At 37.3% G+C, this 27,514-nt stretch overlaps 1 protein-coding gene across 1 annotated transcript in view; it reads right to left on the bottom strand.

Moving 5' to 3' along the window:
• khdrbs3 (KH domain containing, RNA binding, signal transduction associated 3) overlaps positions 1–27,514 on the bottom strand; it is a 169,449-nt gene that overhangs the window by 30,970 nt on the left and 110,965 nt on the right. Inside the window, exons 6-7 of the mRNA XM_055220108.2 lie at positions 23,915–24,101; positions 4,522–4,604 (exon numbers count right to left, since the gene is read on the bottom strand). Of these exons, the coding sequence (XP_055076083.2) occupies positions 4,522–4,604; positions 23,915–24,101 (270 nt within the window). The remainder of the gene's footprint in view (positions 1–4,521; positions 4,605–23,914; positions 24,102–27,514) is intronic.

Raw genomic sequence — 27,514 nt, 5'->3', positions numbered from 1 at the left:
CATCCGCGCATCTCTAATTCATGTACAAATACATCCAGTGAACTAGTATTTTTATTATCTGAAAGACATTTAACAGTAATATTTATTTTTCTTATGAGAAAATCAGCCACAAATCTAACACTGTAAACTGAAAGGCTGTTTTAGTTTTAGAATTATTGGAAAAATCTGTGGAATTCTTCGGGATGGTTTTAAATTAAAGAATTTAAATAGTACAAAATTGCATCTAAAATAATTACTTTTTAAAGGCTTACAATTAAAATGAATACACCAAACCAATGAGTCCTCTGAATTAAACTGGACCAACATAAACCACATAATGTGCTTGTCAATATAGAATTATAGTTTGTAGCCCTAAAATGACATATATTATTGTTAATATATATTATAGCAAAATAAAAGCTTGTGTTACTACGTTCTTATTATGAATTAAGCACGTATGAAGATAATTTCATAATTTTACAACGCTATGTAAACTAACAAGAGCAGTTTTGTAAACTGATTTAAATGATGATGTGTGCTGACTTTTGCGTCAGATAGACGACAGAGACAAGTAAGATCTGCGGTTAAACTCTGTGGTAAGTTTTATTTCATCTCATATATCAAACGGTTCATACTCTTATCATTAAAAACAATCACAGCAAACAGCACGCGCAGGGTTCATGTACTTGTCAATGCTGCTCACAAACGCATGAGGGTATGTGTGCTTGTTGTCAATGACATCTCAAATCTCAAGCGCGGGGTATGTGTGCTTGTCAATCACGGGCATTAAATCTGCGGATTCCGTTGAGACATGTCAATGTTTTATTAGTCTGAAATACTTACAAACAGCGGACATACGGCTGCATGCTTTCATTCCTTCGCCGCTCTAAGTAAACAATGGTTGCGTCACACGTGTGGTAACTTCCTGGTGTTCGCATTCAGAGCAAGAAGAAGAAATGAGTTTCGCTTTGCAGCGTTAGCTTTAGTGTTAGCTATAACTGGCATAACTAGGTTTATTAGGAAAATGGTATCGGTTCGGTACATGGGTTCAAGTACTCGCCGATTCTGATGCCAGAATTTTTTGTGGTATCGGCCGCATTTCCGATACTGGTATCGGAATCGGAACAACTCGAATTGACACATTCAGTTGTAAAATACCCCTTGGGTTTCAGTTAAAAATCACATAAATACCAAAATTATGTTGCGAAACATAAAACGTTAGATTCTTATTAATTTTGCTTTTTACACAATCATCCGAAAACTATTCAAACATTCAACAGCAGCGTAAACATTTATTTTGCAGATGAAACCAGGCTTACCAGGTGGTCCTTGAGGTCCAGCATAACATTCAACGATAAGCTGAAAGCCCACGTCTTTAAACCAAATCTTTCCCTGCATTTTCCCCAATGAGATGAAAAGAGTATTCTTGGATGAAGACAATTCGCTTCCATCAGGGGCGCCGTTAGGGGGGGTTCAGAGTATGCCAGGCATATGGGCCCATGAGTACGCTAGGGGGCCCCACCGTCAGCACTTTTCCATTTTTTTTTATTGTACATGTTTAGTTATTAACACTGTAGTAAAATGTAAAGTAAATTAATATAAAACTACTGTAAATGACTTTGTGTTAAGTACAATTGAGACACTTTAAAAAAAACAGCGTGCAAACATGACCTAGTAGATGCAATTACATATTTTGCGGTTCTGGTGGTTTTTAATTTGATTGTGCGGGTATGGATTTGGGTGGGTAGTCAACATTTTGGTTTGGGATCAGTTTGGTGGGTTTGCTATGCAAAGTTACCACAAATAATCGACAGCCCTACAGTTTGCCATTTCAAGGTAAGATCTCACATGCCACTAAAAACCGTTCATGCTGATCCTTAAACGGTATGTTTTATGAAAAATGAAAAATATTTGTGTTAATACAAAAGGTAAGCAAGGGCTTTATTTAAGGAAATATTAGCATAGCGACCGCTGACAACTATTGCATTTCTAAGACGGACAATAACTTAATAGGCGTAGTTAAAAATATTATTTTCTAAATAAACATGAAATAGGAGAATTGTCTAAGCCATAAATGAGTTAAATTTTAAATCACTAAGAGCTGGATTTAATGTGACAGCGCATAATTTTCAAAGTGAAAGTGATTTATTTTTATTCAGGTTTGCAACGGAGGTTTATAATAGTAAACGTAGTGCAGCAATTATAAACGCTATATCAGATTGTTTTTAACATGAATCCTAATAGAGAATGACTGTTTTATATTTATGTTTGAGTATTGTTGTGTTTAAATATTGTTGTTTTTAATTGTTTCAATTTAATTAGATTAGACTGTAATTTTAAACGCCATATATTGTAATGGATTGAAGGCTAATATGACGGTACAAATGGAGTGAGTCATAAGACATAATTTTCGAGTTTAAATTAAGTTTTGTTTGCTTCAAATGTTTGCTTAAAATGAATTTCGTTTAATATAATTTGTCTCTTTATTTTAATCAATGTTTTGTTAATAAGTGTTGTGAATATTAAAGAAAAAAAACATTAAAAAGAACACCGTGGATCTCATTACGTAACAAATATAAACTACTGCAATATGCTACCAAATGCCAAAACATGCAGTATTATCTTTGTAATGATATAGCTGTTGTTAGATGTGCAAAATCATATTATGGAATATATCACTTTAATCACTTTTCAAAAAACAGCCTTCAGTGCACAGAAATTAAATTTGCATGTCCATCAGCAGCAAATTTGATTGCGGCATGCTTTTGACTTTTAAAAATCAACATTATATTTAAAACTTTAGCCGATTGTGCTTTTTGCAATTTCTGTGACATTGGCGAAGGGCGTGTGCGGGAGAAGCGCACACTCTTAAAGATCAACGTAATATTATTTTTTTAATACTTTTGCCGGCCACCCTTTTTGTCATGAGCGGAGGACATAACACATACCACACGCACAGAGAACATCGACATAAAGATAGTGTGTACAGTAAGTTCCTAAGAACATTTTTAAATGGACTATAAGATCATCAATATGAACCCTGAAGAATGAACTATTTTAGGCTAAACCTAATTGTACACATTTCGCTTCTAAAACCGCGCAGAAAACTTGACTGCCGCGACTTTCAAAGCGCCTTCCGTAGATTTCCATAGATTCAGAAATGCATCTCCATGCATTATTATTCTTTTAGTGATCTATTTAAAATCAGTCACGTGAATGTTTTCTGCCTTTCCAGATTAAAATGGTAGGCTAGCCTATTAGTTTTTCGAATAAATTTATTTATTTATTGCTTCATGGATTTACTTTTAGTTGCAAATGCGACCTGTAAAATTAAATAAACGCACTCAACTGAGTAATTTTATATAGCTACACATTATGGTTTGAAGATCAAACAATCATCTAAGGGAAGGGGCCCAAAATTCTGTCTTGCATACCCCCCTTGAAACTGTTCATTGCGCCCCTGGCTTCCATTCTATTTGTATTTTGCTTTAAAGCAAAATGCTGGGAGACATATCACGGATCAAAGATCCTATAAGTCAAACTTTCCTTCCCATCACCAGGGCTACTGTAAAAGTTTTGTTATGCATAAGAAAACTATGAATCAGTGGGATCAAAGGAATACATTTTGAAATGAAAACGCAGCAGGCTGAACTGCAACAGGTCACTACACTGCATAAAGTTGCATGGACTGCAAAATCACAAATGCTGAGACCAGAGACTACTGCTTGATTTCCATGAAATGATATTTCAGACGCATCATCAGGTTCAGTTTGGGGTGAAACTGAACCATGAGTATGTTATGGAGACAGAACATTCATAAAAAATGTGATTCATTTATGCATAACCTCATTATTTTTTTCAGTACACAGCCTGAATTTATACTCATATATAATATTATATTGTTAACGGTTGCATGTATTTACTGGTTTATATATTGATTTTTAGATATGCATTTACCTATTCACCATACAGATGTGCATAAATTCAGCCTCAATTGCATCCTTATTTTCTCAAAATAATTCAAAAACATTCATAACCACATGATTATTTAATACATAAAACATTTTTCCAGCAAAAAAATAACACTTATTTTGACATGAAATAGCTTCACCTGTATAATTCATCCAACTCTGTATAACACCCATCTCTGTCTTACACAAGACTGAGGTATTTAATGGTCCACGATGTGACAACGGACCCTGTCATTACAAGACAAAGATGTTCTTTTGGAGAAAAATGCCAGAGAATGGCCCGATTCATTAGCGAAGTGCCCCGCTGTCCCGTTTCTCTCTTTGAGACGTGCACAACTGCCCCCTACATTAGCCTGAACGATTTCCAATGCGGTCCAGCTCAATACAGGCCTACACAAACTCTACCTCAACACACAGAGGTGTGAAGTGACCTACATCGTGAATACGCACACACACAAAAGCACACTGAGAGATGCCCTTTGCGATGACAACAGACTTAGATAACTCAGGTTTAGACAAAAGACAGATATTTTCAGCACAGATCTGCAGATAAAGCACACACACACATTACCTCTGTGCCTGGTTACTGTAGCTGTTGTCATAGGAATCATATCCCGGGTCATCGTAAGCCATTCCGTATCCATCGTCGTATTCCTACAGAGAAGAAAAAATATTGAATGCTGCTTAGTAATTTTCTCTTCTGTATAGCTCAGCATTGAACACATACTTATATATAATGTATACCTTGTAATGCACTGTAAGTGACTTTGGATAAAGCATCTGACAAATGCATAAATGCAAATTCGCTCATTGTGTTCTCTAAAGTCTGCATGTAAAGTATAACATGATTTGACAGTGCCCGACAGGGGTCACTTTCTGTATTTGATTGTATTGTGAGGATTTGCAGCTTGGGTTTTTGTTTTTTTTGGTTTGGGTTTTTGTGTCCCGTGTCAGCCACCGTATGATGCACCAAAAACAAAAAAACTGTGACTATAATCATCCTCCTTGGCCCTTATCACAGAGGATGAAGTGCGTTATTTCTGATACTACAGCATCATTATTAGGGGCCGGTTGCACCAGCTGGACATAAAAAAGTTGGGTGTAAGCCGTGCATCAGGTGCAGACCCATCAAACACAATAAAAGTATTAAAACACTGCAATTATTTAATACTACAACTAAATTAAAGCATCTTGTCAATTTAATTACTATTATTTTTGTCATAGAAACAAGTCAAAATGTTATACTTACGCCTACACTTGACTTGAGGTTAAGATTTACTCTCAGGCATACGCTACGCCTAGATGGTTCAACAGGTGTAAATTATACGTAAATCATTCAATTTACAATTTTTTTATGGAGCCCTTAAGGGGACATGGAGGAAAAATTAAATAAAGTTTAGTTTCGCGTGCGCACGTGGGACTATGCGCGCTCACGTGAAACTATCGCACGCTCACGTAAAACTGCCGCACGCTCACGCGAAACTATCGCGTGCGCACGTGAAACTGTATGTAACTAACCAGAATGATAGTTGAGACACCATTCGTATTACACTATGGTTACAAACTCCTCCCACCTGTTTGACATTGCGCTCTCCCTCAGGTTGCGTGCATCAGGTGCAGACCCATCAAACACAATAAAAGTACTAAAAACACTGCAACTATTTAATACTACAACTAAATTAAAGCATCTTGTCAATTTAATTATTATTAATTTTGCCATAGAAACAAGTCAAAACGTTATACTTACGCCTACACTTGACTTGACCTTAAGATTTACTCTCAGGCATACGCTACGCCTAGATGGTTCAACAGGTGTAAATTATACGTACACTAAAAAAAAGTCATTCAATTTACTCATTTTTTTATGGAGCCCTTAAGGGGACATGGAGGAAAAATTCAATAAAGTTTAGTTTCGCGTGCGCACGTGGGACTCTGCGCGCTCACGTGAAACTACCGCACGCTCACGTGAAACGATCACACACTCACGTGAAACTATCGCGTGCGCACGTGAAACTGTATGTATCTAACCAGAATGATAGTTGAGACACCATTCGTGTTAGACTATGGTTACAAACTCCTCCCACCTGTTTCCCAGTGCGCTCTCCCTCAGGTTGCGTGCATCAGGTGCAGACCCATCAAACACAATAAAAGTACTAAAAACACTGCAACTATTTAATAATACAACTAAATTAAAGTGTCTTGTCGATTTAATTACTATTATTTTTGCCATAGAAACAAGTCAAAACGTTATACTTACGCCTACACTTGACTTGACCTTAAGATTTACTCTCAGGCATACGCTACGCCTAGATGGTTCAACAGGTGTAAATTATACGTACACTAAAAAAAAATTCATTCAATTTACTCATTTTTTTATGGAGCCCTTAAGGGGACATGGAGGAAAAATTCAATAAAGTTTAGTTTCGCGTGCGCACGTGGGACTATGCGCGCTCACGTGAAACTACCGCACGCTCACGTGAAACGATCACACGCTCACGTGAAACTATCGCGTGCGCACGTGAAACTGTATGTATCTAACCAGAATGATAGTTGAGACACCATTCGTGTTAGACTATGGTTACAAACTCCTCCCACCTGTTTCCCAGTGCGCTCTCCCTCAGGTTGCGTGCATCAGGTGCAGACCCATCAAACACAATAAAAGTACTAAAAACACTGCAACTATTAAATACTACAACTAAATTAAAGCGTCTTGTCAATTTAATTACTATTATTTTTGCAATAGAAACAAGTCAAAACGTTATACTTACGTCTACACTTGACTTGATGTTAAGATTTACTCTCAGGCATACGCTACGCCTAGATGGTTCAACAGGTGTAAATTATACATACACCTAAAAAAAATTCATTCAATTTACTCATTTTTTTATGGAGCCCTTAAGGGGACATGGAGCAAAAATTTAATAAAGTTTAGTTTCGCGTGTGCACGTGGGACTATCGCGCACTCACGTGAAACTATCGCGCGCTCACGTGAAACTGCCGCGCGCTCACGTGACACTGCCGCGCGCTCTCGTGAAACTACCGCGCGCTCACATGAAACTGCTGCGAGCTCACGTGAAACTGCCGCGTGCTCAAGTGAAACTACCGCATGCTCTCGTGAAACTATCGCATGCACGCGAAACTAAACTTAAAAAAAAAATTCTGCACTTGAAGGTTTCGCGTGAGCTCATGAAAGTTTAAATAAATTTAGTGCAAGCACTAACCTTAAAAAAATTGAGTAAATTGAATGAATATATTTTTTTCCAGTGTGGGACGTAAAGCGCATTTTACATCCAGACTAGTCTTACGACCGGGTGTATGCCCAGTTGGTGCAACCGGCCCCAGAAGTTGTTAACATAATGAGAATCTCAATGAGTTTTCGGAAATTAAACTGTTGTTTCAACCCATGGTTGGGTGAAATATGGACAAACCCAACTGTTGGTTTTAAATAACCTATGCTGGCTTGTTTCAACCAATGGTTGGAAAAAATATGGAAATTTTTTGGGTTAATTTAAACTATTGGGTTCGTCCATATTTAGCCCAAACAAAAAACACAACATTTTGTGAAGTGCATTATAAGCACATGTTTAACTGGAATGGGAGAAAGTGTTTATGCAAAGAAATTATAAAAGAAATTCATTATAAATACAGTACTGTGCAAAAGTCTTAGGCCACCACCACCAGACTTGTTGTTTTAGGAGTTTTAATGTCCATCCATATTTATTTTTAATCTTAATATACTGTACAAACAGATAACACAGGAAATATGTACAAAAAAAGTCAGGACTAAATGTCTCCTTTAGGCATCGTCGGTGTTAAGTGTGACCTCTCTTGGCACTAAACACATCTTGAGCATTTTTTAAAACAATGAAGTAAAGACTAATTTCTTTAAAATTAGAAATTAGGATTTAGTTTTATTTAGGTTTAAGAGATTCTGCAGTTTCCTCCTATTGCTCAAGTGGATGGGGAGTTTATCCCAAAAACTTGACACATCAGTTTACATTTTTATATTGGTTTTAATACTATACAACCATTTCCTGTATTTTCTGGATGTATTCTATTAAAGAGACTGAGAAACAATTATATATGATCACTATAACATTGCACAACAACAAATCTAATTCTGGCATGTTGGACTAAGACTTTTGCACAGTACTGTATATTTTGGGTTTTATATTCCCTTTTGTATAAATGGTAACATTTGTAACTGTAGCCTCCATTTATTGGATAATTTGGGTCAGTGGGGCCTTCTTTTTAAATAAAAAATTGGTAACAGTTTACAACAAGGTTGTATTTGTTAACATGCAAGAGATAACACAAACTATCAATGAGTATTAAAATTTTAGCATTTCTTAATCTTTGTTACTTTTTAATATTTTTTTTTATTTTAAACATGGATTATTAAATGCTGAAAATAACATGAACTAAGATTAATATATAGAAAAAAATGTCATTGTTAGTTCAAGTTAACTAATGCATTAAGTAATGTTAACAAATACAATCTTATTAACATAAAACATCAACATAATGCAGTTAAATGCATCTGCACTGTAAAAATACTTTGCTGGCTTGAATTTTTTTGTAGAATCAACTCGGATTTACAAGTCATTTCAACTTACTATTATTTATCTTGACTAGAGATGAGTTGTTATAACTACAGGTGAGTTGTTTTAACTTATAAAATTAAGTTGACTTTTCTCAGCTATATTTTATAAGTTGTGAAAACTCATCTCTGTTGACATGACTTGTAAATCTGAGTGGATTTAACAAAAAAATGTTAAGGCAGCAAAGTATTTTTTACAGTGTACATACACTATAAATATTTAGCATTTTTGTCAAATCAACATACATTTTTATGTTAAATTAAAAATTAAGTTAAACAATTTCAAGTTATGTCAAAACATTAAATAGTAGGTTGAATTGACTTGCAAAACCAAGTTGTTTTAACATTTTTGTACAGCATCCAGTACTGCATCATTACAGAAAAAGTGGATATTATTAAATGATCAGACGGTATGGCAAATACTTTATTTGATCGGGGTCAGAAATTCTGCAGTAATAAAGAAGCATCTCAACTTCACACACACACGAGCACGCACCTCTCCAGACTCGGCCGAGAGGTTAATCTACTCAACTGAACCCGATCCCACATTATTACTCACATCAAGAGTGGAAACAGCAGAGAGCGGAGTTTATAAAAGTGAAAAGCTCTTCACTTAAATGTAAGCCTGTGAAAGTGTTTCATGATTTTGACACCGTAATTAACATGGCATAATAACCCTTGAGTGTGGAAAATGAAACTTCATGGGGGTTAATATCTAATGTTGCTATTATTGTGACACGTCGCAGATTGCTTCATGACACGTGTGACTCTGTGCACATCGCAGACACAATCTGATGTGTTTGAAAAATCAAACGGAGCTCATGAGGACCAAAACGAAACAGGCCGGCAACAACGCAATGCCTCCGGTTGAGATACAGTAAGTCTTCTCTTTTCTCTGACATCAAACGAAAACTTTTCTGCTTTTCCGTTAAATTAGGATAAACAGCCTGCTGCTCCAACTTATCCGGTCCAGCTCAGTTTCAAATCCATCTGCCTTCAATTCACACCCATAAAATCCTCTTCAACTCCAATACAAAGACAGACAAAACATGTATGTGATAAACAAACCCTCGTTGTCGTCCCGTTTATAGACGCATATTACTAGCGCGCTCATTAAATAACAAAAATAACAAAAAGCTGTATACTGTCCGATCAGTATAGACGGTTCAATCGGACGCACGCGTGTTGTCACGGTTACGCGCCTCAACTGAAGTGAACTTCTAGTCTGTATTTATTTATGAGTCTAGCTATTGGATAAACTGATCACTGAAACAAATACCTTGCCGAAAATTAAGGGCTCTATCATACACCCGGCGCAATGCAGCCAAATGCGTGACGCAAGTGTCAACCCGGCTAGTTTCAACACGGCGCAATGATCATTTTCAAGTTTAGCGCCACGTTGTTTAAATAGAAAATGCATTTGCGCCCAATTTTGCCCCCAAGGGCGTTCTGGTCTGAAAATGAGGTGTGTTCAGGCGCATTGTTGGCGCGTTGCTATTTTGAGGCAACTAAAATAGACTACGCCATTGACCAACTAAAACCTGGTCTAAAGTCAATGGCGCAACATTATTTTTGTTATTTAATGAGCGCGCTAGTAATATGCGTCTATAAACGGGACGACAACGAGGGTTTGTTTATCACATACATGGATGCACAGCAGCACATAAATGCATTTTAATATGAAAAATTTAGACCGTGCATGGTGCGCTTTAGACAATGCACTTAGATTGTTAAAATAGGGCCCAAAATGTTTTGGTTTGCTAAAGACGAGGGGAGACCGTCAAAGATATGCATTATGAACAAAGAACCATCAATATTTCCAAGCAATGATGTGCTGAGTTAGCTAGCTAACATTAAGCAAACATGTTTTTGTTAACAATTTAGAAATGAAAAGTGACTGGCCAATAAGAACGGCTCAAATGTTTCCTCCAAAGCCAAATTTAATTTGACTTTTTATCCAAAGCGAACAGATTGAAATCAAACTCCAAACCTCTCTGTTTGGGCCTTTAAAATAAAGACTTTGAGGTAAAAATCCCCTTTAAATTAAAACATCAACCCATCTTCTTTCTGTGCTGAAACAGAACTTGACTCACTCAACTATTTATAACTGAAAATATTTCCATTTTGCAGACTTGGCTGACAGTGATATCTATCTGCAGGACTATGAATATATCATAAGATAAAAATCTTTTTCGTATTTTTTTTTATTTGGAAGAGCAAAACTGTTGCCTTGGTTGACTGGTCATGCAACGTTTGTGCACTGACCAAATAAATTAGTATGGTTGAACGTGAAGACAAAAATTAGACAGAAATGCTCACTTTATTTATCATAGCTGTGCTTACATTTATCATAAGTCTGTACACAAATATATATATAACGCTTACTGTATGTAATAAAAATTTAAGAGTCTACCTAAAGTAAACAGTCACCAACAAGTGATCTGTGCTGATATAGTCGTGCCTGCTGTATGTAAAATACCATTTTTTTCTCAATGCAAAGATGCCTATAAATTACGTCTATTACAAATTGCATCTTATTCACAATTGTTGCAATTAACATTTGGCTATTACCATCTGCTGAAAGCAGGCGATGAACAGAATATTAAATGATGAAGAGATGTTTATACACACATTTTTTTCCTACTAATCACGGCAGCATTAATTCATCAAATGATGGCTGAGAATGTTATAAGTGGGCATATATCCAGCCCTGCGCTGTGTCAGACGCATTTCAAAGGGCCGATTCAGGTGTGTGGATGGATGGTAATAAAAGAGTGATGCTGTACAGCTCCAGCACAGCATGCCAGATCATTAGAAATGCAGCATAAAAACCCAGCGTGAATCTGACGCTGAAACAACACAGACAGCTCATGCAAATAAAGGACGATGGTGGGTGCTAAATTCATTCTTAGTGAATTTAAATCAATGAGTGAGAAAACAAGAAAAAAGAGTTTCCTGATAAAAAATAATATCTTTCTTGGAGACAAATTTGTTTCTAGGTTGCCTGTATAAAAAAAGACGTTGACAAGACTGGTGATGTTTTGATCAGCGCAAGTTTGAGAAATGAAATCTCTGTTTGCACGACACATGAGATCTATAAAATGTAGCTGTACTTAAAACATGCGACTCAACTGCTGAGATCTAAATAAAAGACAAAGGATTCATGTGTTTGAGTTGTGTCGATTGTGTTATCATAAATAAAACACAGCCATTGACCAATCTAGGGTGACCATACGTGCCATTCTTCCCGGACGCATCCCGTCCAGGATTTCGATGCGTCTTCTGGAAGTCGTATTTGTTGACCGCGTACGCCATTCAGTTAAAAACATAAGATATACAATCGTAGTTTCTTACCTTAAAATGTAACGGTTGCTTTTCTGTAATAATAATAATAATCCTCTATGACGTATGCGGTCGACAAATACGACTTCCGGAAGACGAACACAAAATCCTGGACGGGATGCGTCCGGGAAGAATGGCATGTATGGTCACCCTAACCAATCAAAATCAACGACTGGAAATCTAAAATTTTAGAACATCACTTGTAATTGTTGACTTAAAGGGACACTCCACTTTTTTTGAAAATATGCTCATTTCCCAGATCCTCTATAGTTAAACATTACATTTTTATTATTTTGAAATCGATTCAGCTGATCTCCAGGTCTGGCGCTAGCACTTTTAGCATAGCTTAGCATAATCCATTGAATCTGATTAGACCATTAGCATCGCGCAAAAAAGTGGCCGAGGAGTTTTGATATTTTTCCTATTTGGAGCTTGACTCTTCTGTAGTTACATCGTGTACTAAGACCAACAGCAAATTAAAAGTTGTGATTTTCTAAGCAGATATGGCTAGGAACTATACTTTCATTTTGGCGTAATAATCAAGGACTTTACTACCGTACCATGGCTGCAGGAGGCACAATGATATTACGCAGCGCCCGAAAATAGTCCCTTGCTATTGAAAGTTACCTATGGGGACTATTTTCAGGCGCTGCGTAATATCATTGCCCTTGCTGCAGCCATGTTACGGCAGCAAAGTCATTGATTATTACGCCAGAATGAGAGTATAGTTCCTAGCCAATTCATTAAGATGGCATACAATAATGTGATCAAACATACATGAATTCATTATATGAAATAGCGTCCTCTAGTGGTGAAAATCCTACATATTGTGCCTTTAATAGAATTGTTTACTGGTTACATCAGTAGAAAATGTTTCAAATGCAGTCGAGCTGTTTTGGATCTCACCTGCGAGTGCTCTTATTTACCAGCGATTGACTTTACAGATCTACAGTATCTGAGCCGTGAGACGACTGATCTTCATTCATGATGATTTTGTGTTGCCAGCTCTGTCTCAGAGGTGCTCTGCTGGCCGACGCTCAGGTAAACAGTGTGTGTGTGTGTGTGAGAGACAGAGCTCTATTAGACTGAAGTAAAGCCAAGTAATCACATTACATTTACCTGCTTCAGCGCAGCGCCAGAAACACAAGGCCGAATTAGAGACACGGAGAGACCCAAACAAACTCAATCAAGTTCAGATTCAGTCGTGCACACACATACATAGATGTGTTGTTTACTAAGAGCTACTAAACAGACAAACCAGGCAAATTCACGGGAGCAAATTGAATATACAGATACCTGTACACACAGGGAAAATGCAAAGTTTGACGTTTCATGCTTTCATGCTTTTTAAAAAGCAGATTGTTTTATCATTGTCAGAATGCTGATGCACACAAAAACACACTTGAACTTTTTCCCCACCAGTATTTTTTTAAGTTGCCAGCCAGAGCAAGCATTTTCATAAAAGTTTAATGCCTTCCAGAAAAAGTTCTTCTTTAAATGTATAAACATACAATATATCAAATGAAAGAACATCTGCTTTCAAGAAAAAAAAAATCATCCTACCTTTATTTGTCCTCTTTTTATCACCTCTCAAATATGGGTCGGTTTCTTCAAAATACCAAATTTTGAGCAAAAAGCTGAAATAACTGCGTTATGTGAAGGACTTTTGTTAGAGATCAGATCCAGAGCGATTATCAAAACATACACGGAGTTTGAGCTGTTTGCCCTAAAGGGATACTTACGGGTTTTATAAGTTGGGTAAGAGCGCCACCTGATGGATAATAGCGGAAATAAAGATTGCCGGAAAAACTTGTCATTGGCAGGGAATCGATTTCTCTTAATTGACGAGTTAATTCGTCAATGGCAGGGAAAGTGTTAAAGGGCACATATTATGCCCATTTTTACAAGAAGTAATATAAGTCTCAGGTGTGCCTGGAATATCTCTGTAAAGTTTCAGCTCAAAATACCTCAAAGATCATTTATTATAACATGTCTAAAATTGCCCTATTTGAGAGGGAGCAAAAAAGGGCTGTGTGTACCTTTAAATGCAAATGAGCTACATCTCCTCACTCCTTTACCAATAGACAGTGCTTTCGGTAAAATAGATCTGATTCATGTGAATACAGTCTGGAACAATAGCCGCATTAGTGCTACAACATGCTAACAAACACATTTAGAAAAGCATTTGGCTAAAGTTAACCAGTTAAGGGTGATTTATGGTCGTGCGTGGGTCCTACGGCGTAGCTACGGCGTAGGCTATCCGTAGCCTGTGCGTAGCTCTGCGTAGCCTGACGCGCACCTCACAAAATTTCTAACAGCGCGTCGGCTCTACGCGGACCGTAAGCGCTGTGATTGGTCCACCAGAACCCCTCCCGTCAGGTAAAAAAACTGCGTCATAGGTATTTCCGTTTGAGACGGTGAAAACAAAGATGAGCCAAGTTGAGGAGTGATTTAACTCAAACTGAAACATAAGTCGCTGTTTATTTACTTCCATCATTGCTGGTCTTCTCAAATTATACACAACAAGTTGCTATTTCTTCTTCGTTTGTGGGTTTACTTGCTTAGCTTCTTCTTCTGTGACGACTTCTGCTGCTACTGTGAACCGTCTATACTGATCGGACAGTATACTGTTACACGCGTGATTACTGCCAACCAGCGGTTTCGCGTGTGTTTGCACGTCGACGCGGACGGCGACGCACAAGTATAAATGAAAACCGACGCGGAACCTGCGCCGTCGCTGCTGCGCCGTGGGACCTGCGCGGGACTATAAATCGCCCTTAAGTCCGTGGCTGTGGGTGGGGCCTTGTTAGTGTGACATCACATTAACAAAAGAATCAAAACAGCATGTCTAATGACACAGGGTGGTTGTGTTTATACACTGCCAGTTTGTATTTATGTCCAAACACCTTGAAAAAGGTGGATTATATGTGCCCTTTAAATGTTTTCACATTGGCAGAGACACTTTCAAAATGTTGTCCCTCACAAGTTTAGCCCAATCTGTACACATACACATTCACCGTTATCTTAACAAACATGCTGTTGTTCTCGCAAACACCCTTAACATGACAAGCACGCACATACACACAAAATGAGGTAAAATGCTTCCACTATAACACAAAGCCCTTCAAGTGAGAGCATGTTGACAAAAGCTGTGTGCGTCATGAATTGACAAACGCAGACGTTGCTCTGATAACTCGACAGCACGCTGGGGGGAAATCTCTGATCTGTTACAATCAGCAGGGCTTTAAATCGCTGTCTGAAGATCTGGAGGACACACATATGTTACAAACGGTGTCGAGGAAACTACAGTACTACAAACTATGAGCTTACGGTTAAAAGCACTCAGGTCAGTCATCTGAAAAATTAACAGCGACATTGAAGCAATTAGTAGTGGAAATCCTCTTCATGCTATTCCACAACTTTCAGTTGTTTTTTTTCAGTTGCACACAATTTTAACAAACAATTTTATATTAAAATGGTGAAGCTTCTAAAAGCACAAACATCCTAGGTGCGTTTACGTGCACAGAATAAGCGGATAACTATCTAAAATCTGCTTATTATAAAAAACGTTTACCTGCAAATCAATAAACTGGCTATGCAGAATACTGCGTTTACATGGAACTTGGAGATTTTTCAGGTTTCTCGCAGACAGCGACGTCACCGCCTATAGTACATAATAGTCGTTCAAAAGCTGACGACATATCTGTCTTAAAAGGACACTTCACTTATTTTGAAAATACGCTAATTTTCCAGCTCCCCTAGAGCTAAACATTGGATTTTTACTGTTTTGGAATCCATTCAGCTGATCTCCGAGTCTGGCGGTACCACTTCTAGCATAGCTTAGCATAATCCATTGAATCTGATTAGACCATTAGCATCGCGCAAAAAATGAGTTTCGATATTTTTCCTATTTAAAACTTGACTCTTCTGTAGTTATATCGACGGAAAATTAAAAGTTGCGATTTTCTAGGCAGATATGGCTAGGAACTATACTCTCATTCTTTGCTTCTGTAACATGGCTGCAGGAGGCGCAATGATATTACGCACTGCCGAAAATAGTCCCCTGCTATTGAAAGTTACCAAGGGGACTATTTTCATGCGTTGCGTAATATCGGGTAAGAGCGCCACCTAGTGGATAATAGCGGAAATATGAATCGTCGTAAAAACTTGTCATTGGCACGGAAGTGTTTTTTCTCCTAATTCACAAGACAACTCGTCAATGGCGGGGAAAGAGTTAAGGGGGGGGGGGTCAATGGTATTACAAGCATTCTGACTTATTAACAAAGTTATAGAGTTGTTTCCTCATGCTAAACGTAGGCAAAGTGTCAAAAAAGCAGTTGGACATGTTACAGAGTATTTCTGTGCCGAATGCACTTCGCCAGGGTTCCTACAAGTTTCGGAAAGTTTTTTTCAATTAAAGGTCCAACTGACGTTTCAGGGGTTTTCTATAGAGCTTTCTTCGCTAGAGCTTGCAAACATCTTATCACGCCACTTAGCTTTGTTTAATTTCAAAACTCAACAATGGCACGAAAGATGTGTTTGATGCGCTGGATTTTCCCAACCGGGTCATGACGAGTTGCGTGCGGTAAGTAAGACTTCTGTCTTATGGTGGAAATAGTTGTATGTATATTATATAAATGACACGAACATGTAGTGAATCATAAGTTAAAACAGTGTTATATATTGTTGCATGACTCGTATTCACTCCGCGGTATAACTCCTCCTTCTTAATTTTTTCGTACGTTATCGGAAAGAATCGGTAAAGCTAATCTTTCTTTTATAAATCTGATTAAACTAAAGACTCTTCGGAGATATAAAGGATGTCATACTACTCTATACTCCAGATTAACATCAGAAATGCAGAAACAGCGTGTGTTACGTGAGCTTTAAAGTAAGAATCTAGTTGTTAAACTAAACGTTTGTGAGAAAAAACGTCAAATTTTGTACGCATAGTGTTTCATGTCACATATTCATGAAAACCTACAGATCAGTGCAATAAATTCAATAGCGATATGCCGATAATGTCAAATCTCTATGGTTTTGTGATACATGATCACCAACCAATTTGATTCTACATTTTAGATGTAACGGCATATTTCAACTTACCTTCCCCTACATTTTTGCCCAAACCCTCGCTTTTGCACATGCACGTGTAGGGGTAGGGCGTGCCATTACTTTAGGGACGGAGTGCTATTTTCCCCTGGGAATCAACCCTCAAAATGTACTCAGGACCGATGCAGGCTTAAAACGAAGTGGGAAATGAAATTACCCAGGATACCTTGCGAGCCCAGCATTTTCTTAAATGAAAATAGTAAGACGCTACTACCGGTAGACCTGTCGACGTTGTGCGTGACGTAGGTGAGCACGTTTGCTACGTTCGCTATGCTACTTTCCATATAGTGGTGTCCCATTTCATAGGGAAAGATTTTAACCCCCACTTCCCTAGTTGAGGGGACTCAAAACCAAGTAGAGGTTTTAACGGGGTAGAAATGGGACAGGCCCTTAATCTGTATGTATCTGAAAAGATGTATCTGAAAAGATGTATCTGAAAAATATTGCCTACCCAAGCTTAACGCTTGTCTCAAAATTTCCAGCCCACTCATTCATTTCTGCTCCATTTGTTGGCTTTTTGAGCACATTTCTAAGTTTCATAGCTCAGAAGTGTAAAGTTTGAGGAAAAATGTCACTCTTGGAGCTTTCCAGTGCATGCAAGCTACACATTTTACTAGTATGTAAAATGACCAGGGATCAAACCCAAAACCTCTGTGTTGCTAGTCCAATGCTCTTCTAAGTTGGCTACAGGACCCCATTTCCAGCACATCAAAACTATCTAAAACCATGTGTATATCATCCCAAAAAAAGAAATAAATAAAAATAAAAAAACTTTTCCAAACTGGAGTAATAAAGCAGCAAGCAGTAAGAAAGCCAAAGACTGAGAAAGAAACTTCTCCCATTTATCAAGCCAACTTTTCTGTGGTTTTAAAACAGCACATAAAACCAAAATAATCAGAAGCTTATAAAGCAGATGCTGAGGAACCCAGGAAAATCCTACTCGGCTGAAGTAATAAACCTGCGTTGGGGCGGACAGAACCGAACATCATCACGCCACCTACAATTAACACAAGACTGCTGCCGCAAACATCAAACTGAGAGAAGAGTCATAAACACAAAGCTTCCACGCGCCTCTGGGAGAATTTGCATAAACAGAAGTGATCTATGGATATTCAGGTAGCGCGTGTAAATCTACGAGACGGAAGCACGCTCGACATTATTCATTTAATGGAATTTCATGCTCTGACTCTCTTTCTCTCGTGTCCGATAAGAAATGCTTCCCATATTAGATGAAATATTCACTATGGAAATTGAGAAGTAGCGATTGGCGCTCATGTGCTTGATGCACATCTGCGCAAATAAATGCAAGTCGTTTGGTTTTGTCTCAACAAACGTATCAACAAATGCAAAATGTCACAAGCACGACAAATGCAAAAGATTAAAGTATTTGTGCATTCATTTACAAATGTAATGTAACCTGTAGGCCTATATCTGTGGATTATATAGACCCCTTCAAGGTTTGTAAACATTGAATGACTATCGGGTGCGCGCGCAGCATGGGGTCAAACTGTTCATAAAATCGAGGCTTTAAAATTTAATCTAACAGGGCTAAAAAATGATGACTTACCTCAAATGAAGTGAGCACTACAAACACAAGCCTCTTTGATATTTGCATTGTCTCAGTCTGCACGTTAATTGCTTGCAGCCGCAGATGTTGTATTTTTTTGTTTTTGAGATTCTGCTTGAATCGCGAAAACTTCACGGAAGACCTGGTGCGATTTTCACAGCCCACGACGTAAGTAGGCATTTTTTACGATACCGAATAACACACAACTCAATCTGCTGTAATGACTTTTCTGACCCCGACATGCACAGTGGGAACCGCCTGTGACGTGAACCGTGAAGGGGTCTATTGTAAGATCGCAAAACACATTTGGGGACCACAAAGCTAGTCATAAGTCGCACGGGTATATTTGTAGCAATAGCCAAGAATACATTATATGGGTCTAAATGATCAATTTGTCTTTTATAGTAAAAATTATTTGAATATTAAAGGAACAGTATGTAAGAAATGTATACCAATTAATCATAAAATGGCCCTGATATGTCACTAGACAATAAGAAATCATTTTCATTTCAAATTCTTGAAACAACAGTGGTCTGGCCAGGATATTGTCATTTAAAAAGTGGAGTTGCAGCCCTCAACTGATGTTTATGTTGTCATTTTGTGTATTGGCCACCAGTTGTGTGATTGCAGTACCAGTTTTAGCCACAAGTTTTGTGATTGCAATACCAGTTTTGGCTACAATCCTACATACTGTTCCTTTAAGTAAAGATCATGTATCATAAAGATATTTTATACATTTCTACCATAAATAAATCAAAACAAGACCTTTCTGCTAAAAAACTGAGAGTAATTTTGTTAAATTCTCAAAAAAGCCTAAAGATTCACTCCCCCACTTTCTTCAAAGCGGTAAAAGTCTCAACAAGGCGAATTTTTATAAGCTGAATAATCGAGGAACATTCTGGAGTGCCTGCAATCCCTCAACACAACTTTTATGCAGGTCTGCAAGCCACTGAAGTACTTCAGTGTGATATAGAGTAAAATAGACCGAATGAAATAGCTTAGATGAGGAAAACTGAACCAATATAATCCATATGTCTCAACCATTCAGAAAGAAGGCCATATTTTGTTTCAGTTTGAGAAACATTGTGTGGGACATAGGCATTCATAATACAACAAGAACCATGAACGTGTCAATGCTCAATGAGAAGAGAGACAGTACTCTGTATGTAATTATGAGACTAAACTGAAGCGACAAGCTTTGAGAAAATAAAATATGGTCCGGTAAAAAACAGTGCAAGGCATAATGAAATTATATTACAATGCTCTGCTGAGATCGACTCGGGTATCACCGCAGAATTCAAGACATCCAAACGGCCCACATGACGCTCGGATGCAATTACTTTGCATCAAGGACGAGCAGATCCACCCCCTGTGCCCCCAAACACGCTTGCGAAATTTACTTTGGCTTATTGATTTGGAGTAATCTGATCAACCCGTTTTTAAATTGCATAAGAGCCTATTGGCGCTGACCTATGTTAATTCCCAAAGCATGATAGGAGATGTAATCTGATCAACTGACAGATACAGATGTGACTATGTTCAGGTCAGATATAGTAACCACGTAGTCTTTCATGGCGGAGTGAGTTGCTGTAAACCTAAAAACTGAAAGTGCACGTGATTGGCTGATTAAATCAGTCTCTACGAAGGGTGGAGATACATCAAACTGTAGTCTCGCATATTCAGACTTTTAGACTGACGGCAGAAGGTCTGGGGCCGGTTGCATAAACATAGCTGTGTCTCTTAAAAACTAGTCTGACCAACTAGCAATTAGTATATGGATTTAAATTAGACCAATCTACAGTATCTTTTTGTAACATACTTAAAACAGTTATGATCAGCCTTAAAAAAATACATGACTAACTTTTAAGACCTACCACTGGACCTACCACAAACCGGTTTTATAGCATTCGCCAAGCCCACCTACACTCTCAGAAATAAAGGTACAAAAGTTGTCACTGGGACAGTACCCTTTCAAAAAGGTACACCTTTGTACCCAAAGAGTGCATATTAGTACTTTGAACTGCCAAAATGTACCTTTAAAGGTACATATTTGTACCTAAATGGTACATATTAGGACCTTTTTTAAAGGGTACTGCCCCAGTGACAGCTTCGTACCTTAATTTTTGACAGTGTAAGAAGTATGTAAAGCAACCAATCATAGTTCGTTTTGTCACTACATCTCTCAAAATCCTGCAGAATATAGCAAGTAGGAATCGCTTCAGAAGAAGTGTTTACAAATTTTGGGTGGCTTATGTATCACATGTTTAACCAACGGTGAGGGGTGTGACATCTCAGGCTGTGACTATATACATTTGCCAACGTAAAAAGTACTAAAGTTAATGCAAAATTAAAGGGACACTCCACTTTTTTTTAAATATGCTCATTTTCCAGCTCCCCTAGAGTTAAACATTTGATTTTTACAGTTTTGAAATCCATTCAGCTGATCTCCGGGTCTGGCGCTAGCACTTTTACCATAGCTTAGCATAATCCATTGAATCTGATTAGACCATTAGCATCATGCCTAAAAAAATAACCAAAGAGTTTGGATATTTTTCCTATTTAAAACTTGACTCTTCTGTAGTTACATTGTGTATTAAGACAGACAGAAAAATTAAAAGTTGCGATTTTCTAGGCAGATATGGCTAGGAACTATACTCTCATTCTGGCGCAACAATCAAGAACCTTGCTGCCGCACCATGGCCGCAGGAGGCGCAATGATACAACGCAGCGCCTGAAAATAGTCCCCTGCTATTGAAAGTAACCAAGGGGACTATATTTGATCTGGCGCCCTCTAGCAGCCGTCTACATATTGTACCTTTAATCCCGCCATTACGCCATTCAAAAATACCAGTTTGTTGGCAAAATCCATTAAGGGAACGGTAAAAAATACTCATTTACAAGAAAACATGCAAGTCGCACTTTCTTTGGTTCTCTGGATTGTTTGAAGAAATCTGCCTTTGTAGCAGATCATCTGAACCCTGATTCATTGTGACAGCTGTACATTTATCATCACACAGATGTTCCCATCTCTCCCGTGTTTCAGGTACTGCACAGACGTGTTTCGAGACGGCCAGAACGATAGGCAACAGCTGGTGACGATGTCGTTGCTTCTGACCCGAGCGGATCTGAATGGAGACCTCTAAATAAACCTGTCAGATGTGGTTAGATATGGCCACTGCAGGGCACTACGCCAACTTCACCCACCTCTCCAAGCCCGCCATCTGTTAAACATGCCACAACCGAACCAAAAGACCTCAGAGACGCACAACATCGAGTGGGCCTGGACAGTGTTCAAATAAGCGCCGTGATAGATAAGAGTCAAATGTATTCGCAGCTCTTATTGATAAATTAAAACTTCCATGGAAACAAATAAGGCCATTTTTCACATAATTACAAAGAAAAACAGAAGTAGATCAAGCAGATGAAATGATTTAGGACGGATGCAAAAGGCATTCGCGCCACGTACTATTCATAACGACTGACAAATGACTTTAGTGTTGGAAAACTATTCGTTCCATACGAGACTCTGTGGGCTATTGAGTTTACTGTATGTAATTTACTGACATGAAAAATGATGATGATAAAAGCAGACGTGTATAATAGTTCACTCGTGCTGTCTAGGCAGAGGAATAAAATTGCTTAATTAATCTAACAAAGAGATTTCTCTCTTAAAGCTGAAGTGTTTCATTTCTAACAGCATCATCAAACAAAATTGCAAAAATAATTGTTGTTTAACGACAGGTTTCCCAAACACTCCTACAGCGATGTTTGGTCCGTCCCTGTCTGCCATTGTTCAGATAAACAGTCATACCCAAAACTTACATTACTGCACTGCAAAAATGATTTTCAAGAAAAAAATTCTTAGTATTTTTGTCTTGTTTTCAGTAAAAATATCTAAAAATTCTTAAATTAAGATACTTTTTCTTGATGAACAAAATGACCCAAGAAAATAAGTCTAGTTTTTATACCAAAAATATCAAATTTAAGTGATTTTGTGCATAAAACGAGCAAAAAAAATTGCCAATGGGGTAAGCAAATATTTCTTGATTTTTTCTTGAATTTTGTGTTTAAAAATTAAAAATTTAAGATTTTTTTGCTTACCCCATTGGCAGATTTTTTTGCTTGTTTTATGCACAAAATCACTTAAATTGGATATTTTTGGTTTAAGAACTTCTTGGGTCATTTTGCTCATCAAGAAAAAGCATCTTAATTTAAGACTTTTTAGATATTTTTACTGAAAACAAGACAAAAATACTAAGAATTTTTTTTCTTAAAAATCATTTTTTTACAGTGTGGTAGTGTTATTAAAGCATCACACACTGCAAAAATGAATTTCTTACACTGAAAAAAATGATTCATTGAATGTAATCATTTTTTTTTTAAGGTAAGTGGTTGCAATCAACCCATTTAAGCTACATTTAAACAAAAAAGATTAGTAAAGTAAAATAAAATATAAAACTTTGTTTAAATGTAGCTGAAATAAATTGATTGCAACCACTTACCTTAAAAAATTGATTAAATTCAATGAAGCATTTTTTTCAGTGTACTTAGTATTTTTGTCTTGTTCTCAGTAGAAATATCTAAAAATTCCTAAATTAAGATGCTTTTTCTTGATGAGCAAAACGATCTAAGAAAATAAGTCTAGTTTATAGACTAAAATATATATAATTTAAGTGAATCTGTGCTTGAAACAAGCAACAAATCTTCCAAAATTTTTTCTTTTTTCTTAAACACTTAATTTAAGCAACATTTTCTCATTGGCAGATTTTTTTAGCTTGTTTTAAGCACCAATTTACTTACATTTTATATTTTTTTGTCTAAAGACTAGACTTATTTTCTTAGGTCATTTTGGTCATCAAGAAAAAACATCTTGATTTAAGAATTTTTAGATATTTCTACTTAAAACAAGACAAAAATACTAAGTAAGAATGTCATTTTTTTGCAGTGCAGATCAAATATTCACTTTATGAAAAAGTACTGTGACATTCATAAAACTAGAGATTTTACATTTATGATTCTTAAATGTCAATACAGAAACACTGAAGATATGAGCACAATGCTCAGAAATGCTGAAAAATAAAGCTACACCTAAAATGCAGCTTTTTGCAATTCAACTCAACCTACTATTTTAAGTTTTGACCTGAGATAAGTTGACATAACTTATAAAAACAAGTTGAAATTGTTTAATTCAATTTCTAATGTTGATTTGCCGGAAATGCTGCACTTTTTTAAAGACATTATTTTTAACACACTGTCAGACTAACCCTGCTCTTTCTATGTGCAATCTGGAAATAAATGTACAATATACAGCGAGTAAAATAAAACAACTGGATGTTTACTTACATATTCACCATAGGTCTCCTGTACCACCGGAGGGGGAGGTCTGTACCCGGCTGGGGGCGGAGCTCCTCTCGCTCGCTGTGAGGCAACGCCCCTAGCTCTGCTGGATGGAACCCTGCTGGGCGGAGCTCCTCTGGGCGCCGCCCCACGTGGAACGGCAGCATGAGGAGGAGGAACCCCTCCTCTACCCCTGTAAAACAGATAGTACCTTAGCTTTTGTCATAAACTTTATTCAAGTATATTTACATATGTGAAAGAGAAGGAGGAGCTTAGCTTGTCTCACAATATTACAAAATTAGTTTAACTATATGAAGTATTTCTAAAATCTAAAAATTAAATAGTTTAAATAAGTCCTGTCCACAAATTTTTATTGTTTTATAAAAATTATTAGTAGAGCTCAGACAACAGTATAAAAAAATAAAACGCCCAATTCACAGCAACTTTAATGATTAAATTAATGACAACTGCATCATTGAAATAAAGAAACATGCTTTTTCAGTGTGTTTGTTGTCTGGTTAAGATGAATTACAAGTGACGAGTCTAAAATGTTAAATGCACGCTGATTTTGCATGTTAAATGCATGATGCTTGCAAAATATATCACAATATTAAAACATTTTTTAAACTATATGAAGTATTTTTTATCTAAAGGTTAAATTGTTCAAATTAGTCCTGTACACAAAAATAAAGTGCAATAATGAATTAATTCTTTTTCCAAGAAAAATTTTAAATTGTTTGATAAACGAGAGCAAGAATAACAGTCAATATTTTTATACAAGCAGTCCTTTAAACCTTGTTCAAACATCCCAGAATGCATTTTATAAAGCTTCTAGAGACAATGAGCACAGTGTGCATAAATGTAATCTGGTCAAATGGTCACTACTATTAAAAATATTAGAAATAAAGAATAAATAGGCATCTGTTCTGCCTGAATGTGCAAATGGCAGACAGAAGTGTGCCTAGCATATTTCCAGATATCTTTTACTACATAACAATGTAATGATTATATTCCACACTCTAACAGAAGATTACTTTGACAATTTGATCAAAATTTCCCATCCACCGTGACAAAAATGAGACAGATTTAAGGAAATGACATTTGAGTCAATCCATGTGAGAATACACCTGCCAGTTATACCCCAATAAAACCATAAAAGAGCAGTTTATTAAAGAGAAAAGACAAATGAAAAGAGAAGACTATATTACAAACTTAATTTACATCGTTTAACTAAGCATGTTTTTATGTTGATGCTGCAACCAAACCTATCACATATACATACAAATACAGTTCATTTATGACCGTTCTTGAGTCGTATGTGGGTTCTCAACCAAAACTATTTAGCGTCCAGTTTTAATTCTTTCTCCTTTACTGAATTATTCAATGAATTTGTGCTGCCATTAAAAATATAAAACCTGCACAACAAGGCCTTGCTGACACACACCGGCTATCAATATGGATGCAAATAAAAAGCAGAACAGAATAGAAAAGACCATTTAAGTCTAATATTTTTCTTTATTTTCCTTGCAAATAGTGTGAGACAGAAAAATCTATATAGACAGAGTTGTGTGTGTGCATAGTTTTGCGATAATGGTATCATATATTGCATTGTGACTATATAAGATATTAAGTTCACAGTTCCCTTTTGAGGGAACTCATGCTGCGTCACCATAGTGATGCTTTGGGAACAGGTGTAAGTGTGTCTGAATGTGTATATCAAATTCAACCAATGGTGGGGAGTGATGTCACGGCGGGGTGACATGGGAGCCAGGAAGTATAAAAGGCGACCTAAAAAACACCCTCGGTATAGCCTGGGTGCCAGCCAATCTTAGCCCCGCCCACAACATTTTAAAAGACAGGAAGATCGGTCTGGGGTTTCTCCATTGAGGAGCTTCTATGCGAGACCCAAAGCTGGTCGACCAATCAAATTGTCAGGGCGGGCTTTATACGATGATGGACAGATGATCAACAGTAACGTAATCAACCACGTCACCAAAGAGCGCGTGTGTTGAATCTGTATACAATGAAATGGCTGCCGCTGTAGAATTCAGATGTGTGGATTCTGACATTGAGTCTGTTCTAGAAGATATCGACAGAGCATTGATTTTAAAAGAGGAACAGAGAAACGCGAGCAAGGCATTTGTTCATCGGAAAGATGTTTTTGCCGTCCTTCCTACGGCATTCAGCAAACGTTTAATTTATCAGCTAGCTCCGATGGTCGTTATGAAGACGGGACATGAAAACCCTATTGTCATTGTTGTTTTTCCTTTGGTCGCACTTATGGAGGACCAAGTTAAAGAAGCAACTGAAATGGGTATCACGGCGATGCAACTCGGCGTGCACGACGAGATGGATATAATTAGCGGTCGTTGCCAGATTCTTTTCGTAAAGCCCGGATGCGTGGCTGCTGAATAAGTGGAGGGACATGCTAGGCTCCGATATTTTTCAAGCCAACGTAATGGGTATCGTCGTGGATGAAGTTCACCTAACGTACAAATGGTAAGAGATGACTGTATGACTTAGTAAATACTTAATGTTATGATATAAATGAAATGTTGTAAACATAGTAGGTGTTGATGTACGTTCGCTAACTCAGACTTAGTATAATCACAATGTGTCATTGTAGCGAAATATTAAAGGATTAGTCCATTTTCTTAAAAGAAAAATCCAGATAATTTACTCACCACCATGTCATCCAAAATGTTGATGTCTTTCTTTGTTCAGTCGAGAAGAAATTATGTTTTTTGAGGAAAACATTGCAGGATTTTTCTAATTTTAATGGACTTTAATAGAACCCAACATTTAATACTTAACTCAACACATAACAGTTTTTTTCAACGGAGTTTCAAAGGACTATAAACAATCCCAAACGAGGCATAAGGGTCTTATCTAGCAAAACGATTGTCATTTTTGACAAGAAAAATAAAAAATATGTACTTTTAAACCATAACTTTTCGTCTTGGTCCGGTCCAGCGCGACCTAACGTAAATGCGTAGTGACGTAGGGAGGTCACGTGTTACATATATAAAACGCACATTTGCGGACCATTTTAAACAATAAACTGCCACAAATACATTAATTAGTATCAGTTGACGTACAACAACGTCGGAACGGTCCTCTTTCTCAACACATGTAAACACTGGGGCGGAGTTTCGCGTTCGTCTTCTGTGACCTCTTGACGTCATGACGTATTGCGTCGGGTCATGCTAGCGCATCACGTCCGGATCTAGACGAGAAGCTGTGCTCCAAAAGTGTATATTTGCCACTTTTCCTGTCAAAAATGACAATCGTTTTGCTAGACAAGACCCCCACGCCTCGCTTGGGATTGTTTATAGTCCTTTGGAACTCCGTTGAAAAAAACTGTTATGTGTTGAGTTAAGTATTAAATGTTGGGCTCTATTAAAGTCCATTAAAATTAGAAAAATCCTGCAATGTTTTCCTCAAAAAACATATTTCTTCTCGACTGAACAAAGAAAGACATCAACATTTTGGATGACATGGTGGTGAGTAGATTGTCTGGATTTTTCTTTTAGGAAAATGGACTAATCCTTTAATAACTAGCAGTTCGGTCAGGCTGCAAAAGACGCCATTTCAACATACGTCACA

The sequence above is a fragment of the Misgurnus anguillicaudatus genome, chromosome 20, assembly GCF_027580225.2.
Source record: "Misgurnus anguillicaudatus chromosome 20, ASM2758022v2, whole genome shotgun sequence".
In the NCBI taxonomy this organism is placed as follows: domain Eukaryota; kingdom Metazoa; phylum Chordata; class Actinopteri; order Cypriniformes; family Cobitidae; genus Misgurnus; species Misgurnus anguillicaudatus.
Note: the sequence above shows the minus strand (reverse complement) of the source record. Positions and strands in the feature narration are given on the sequence as shown.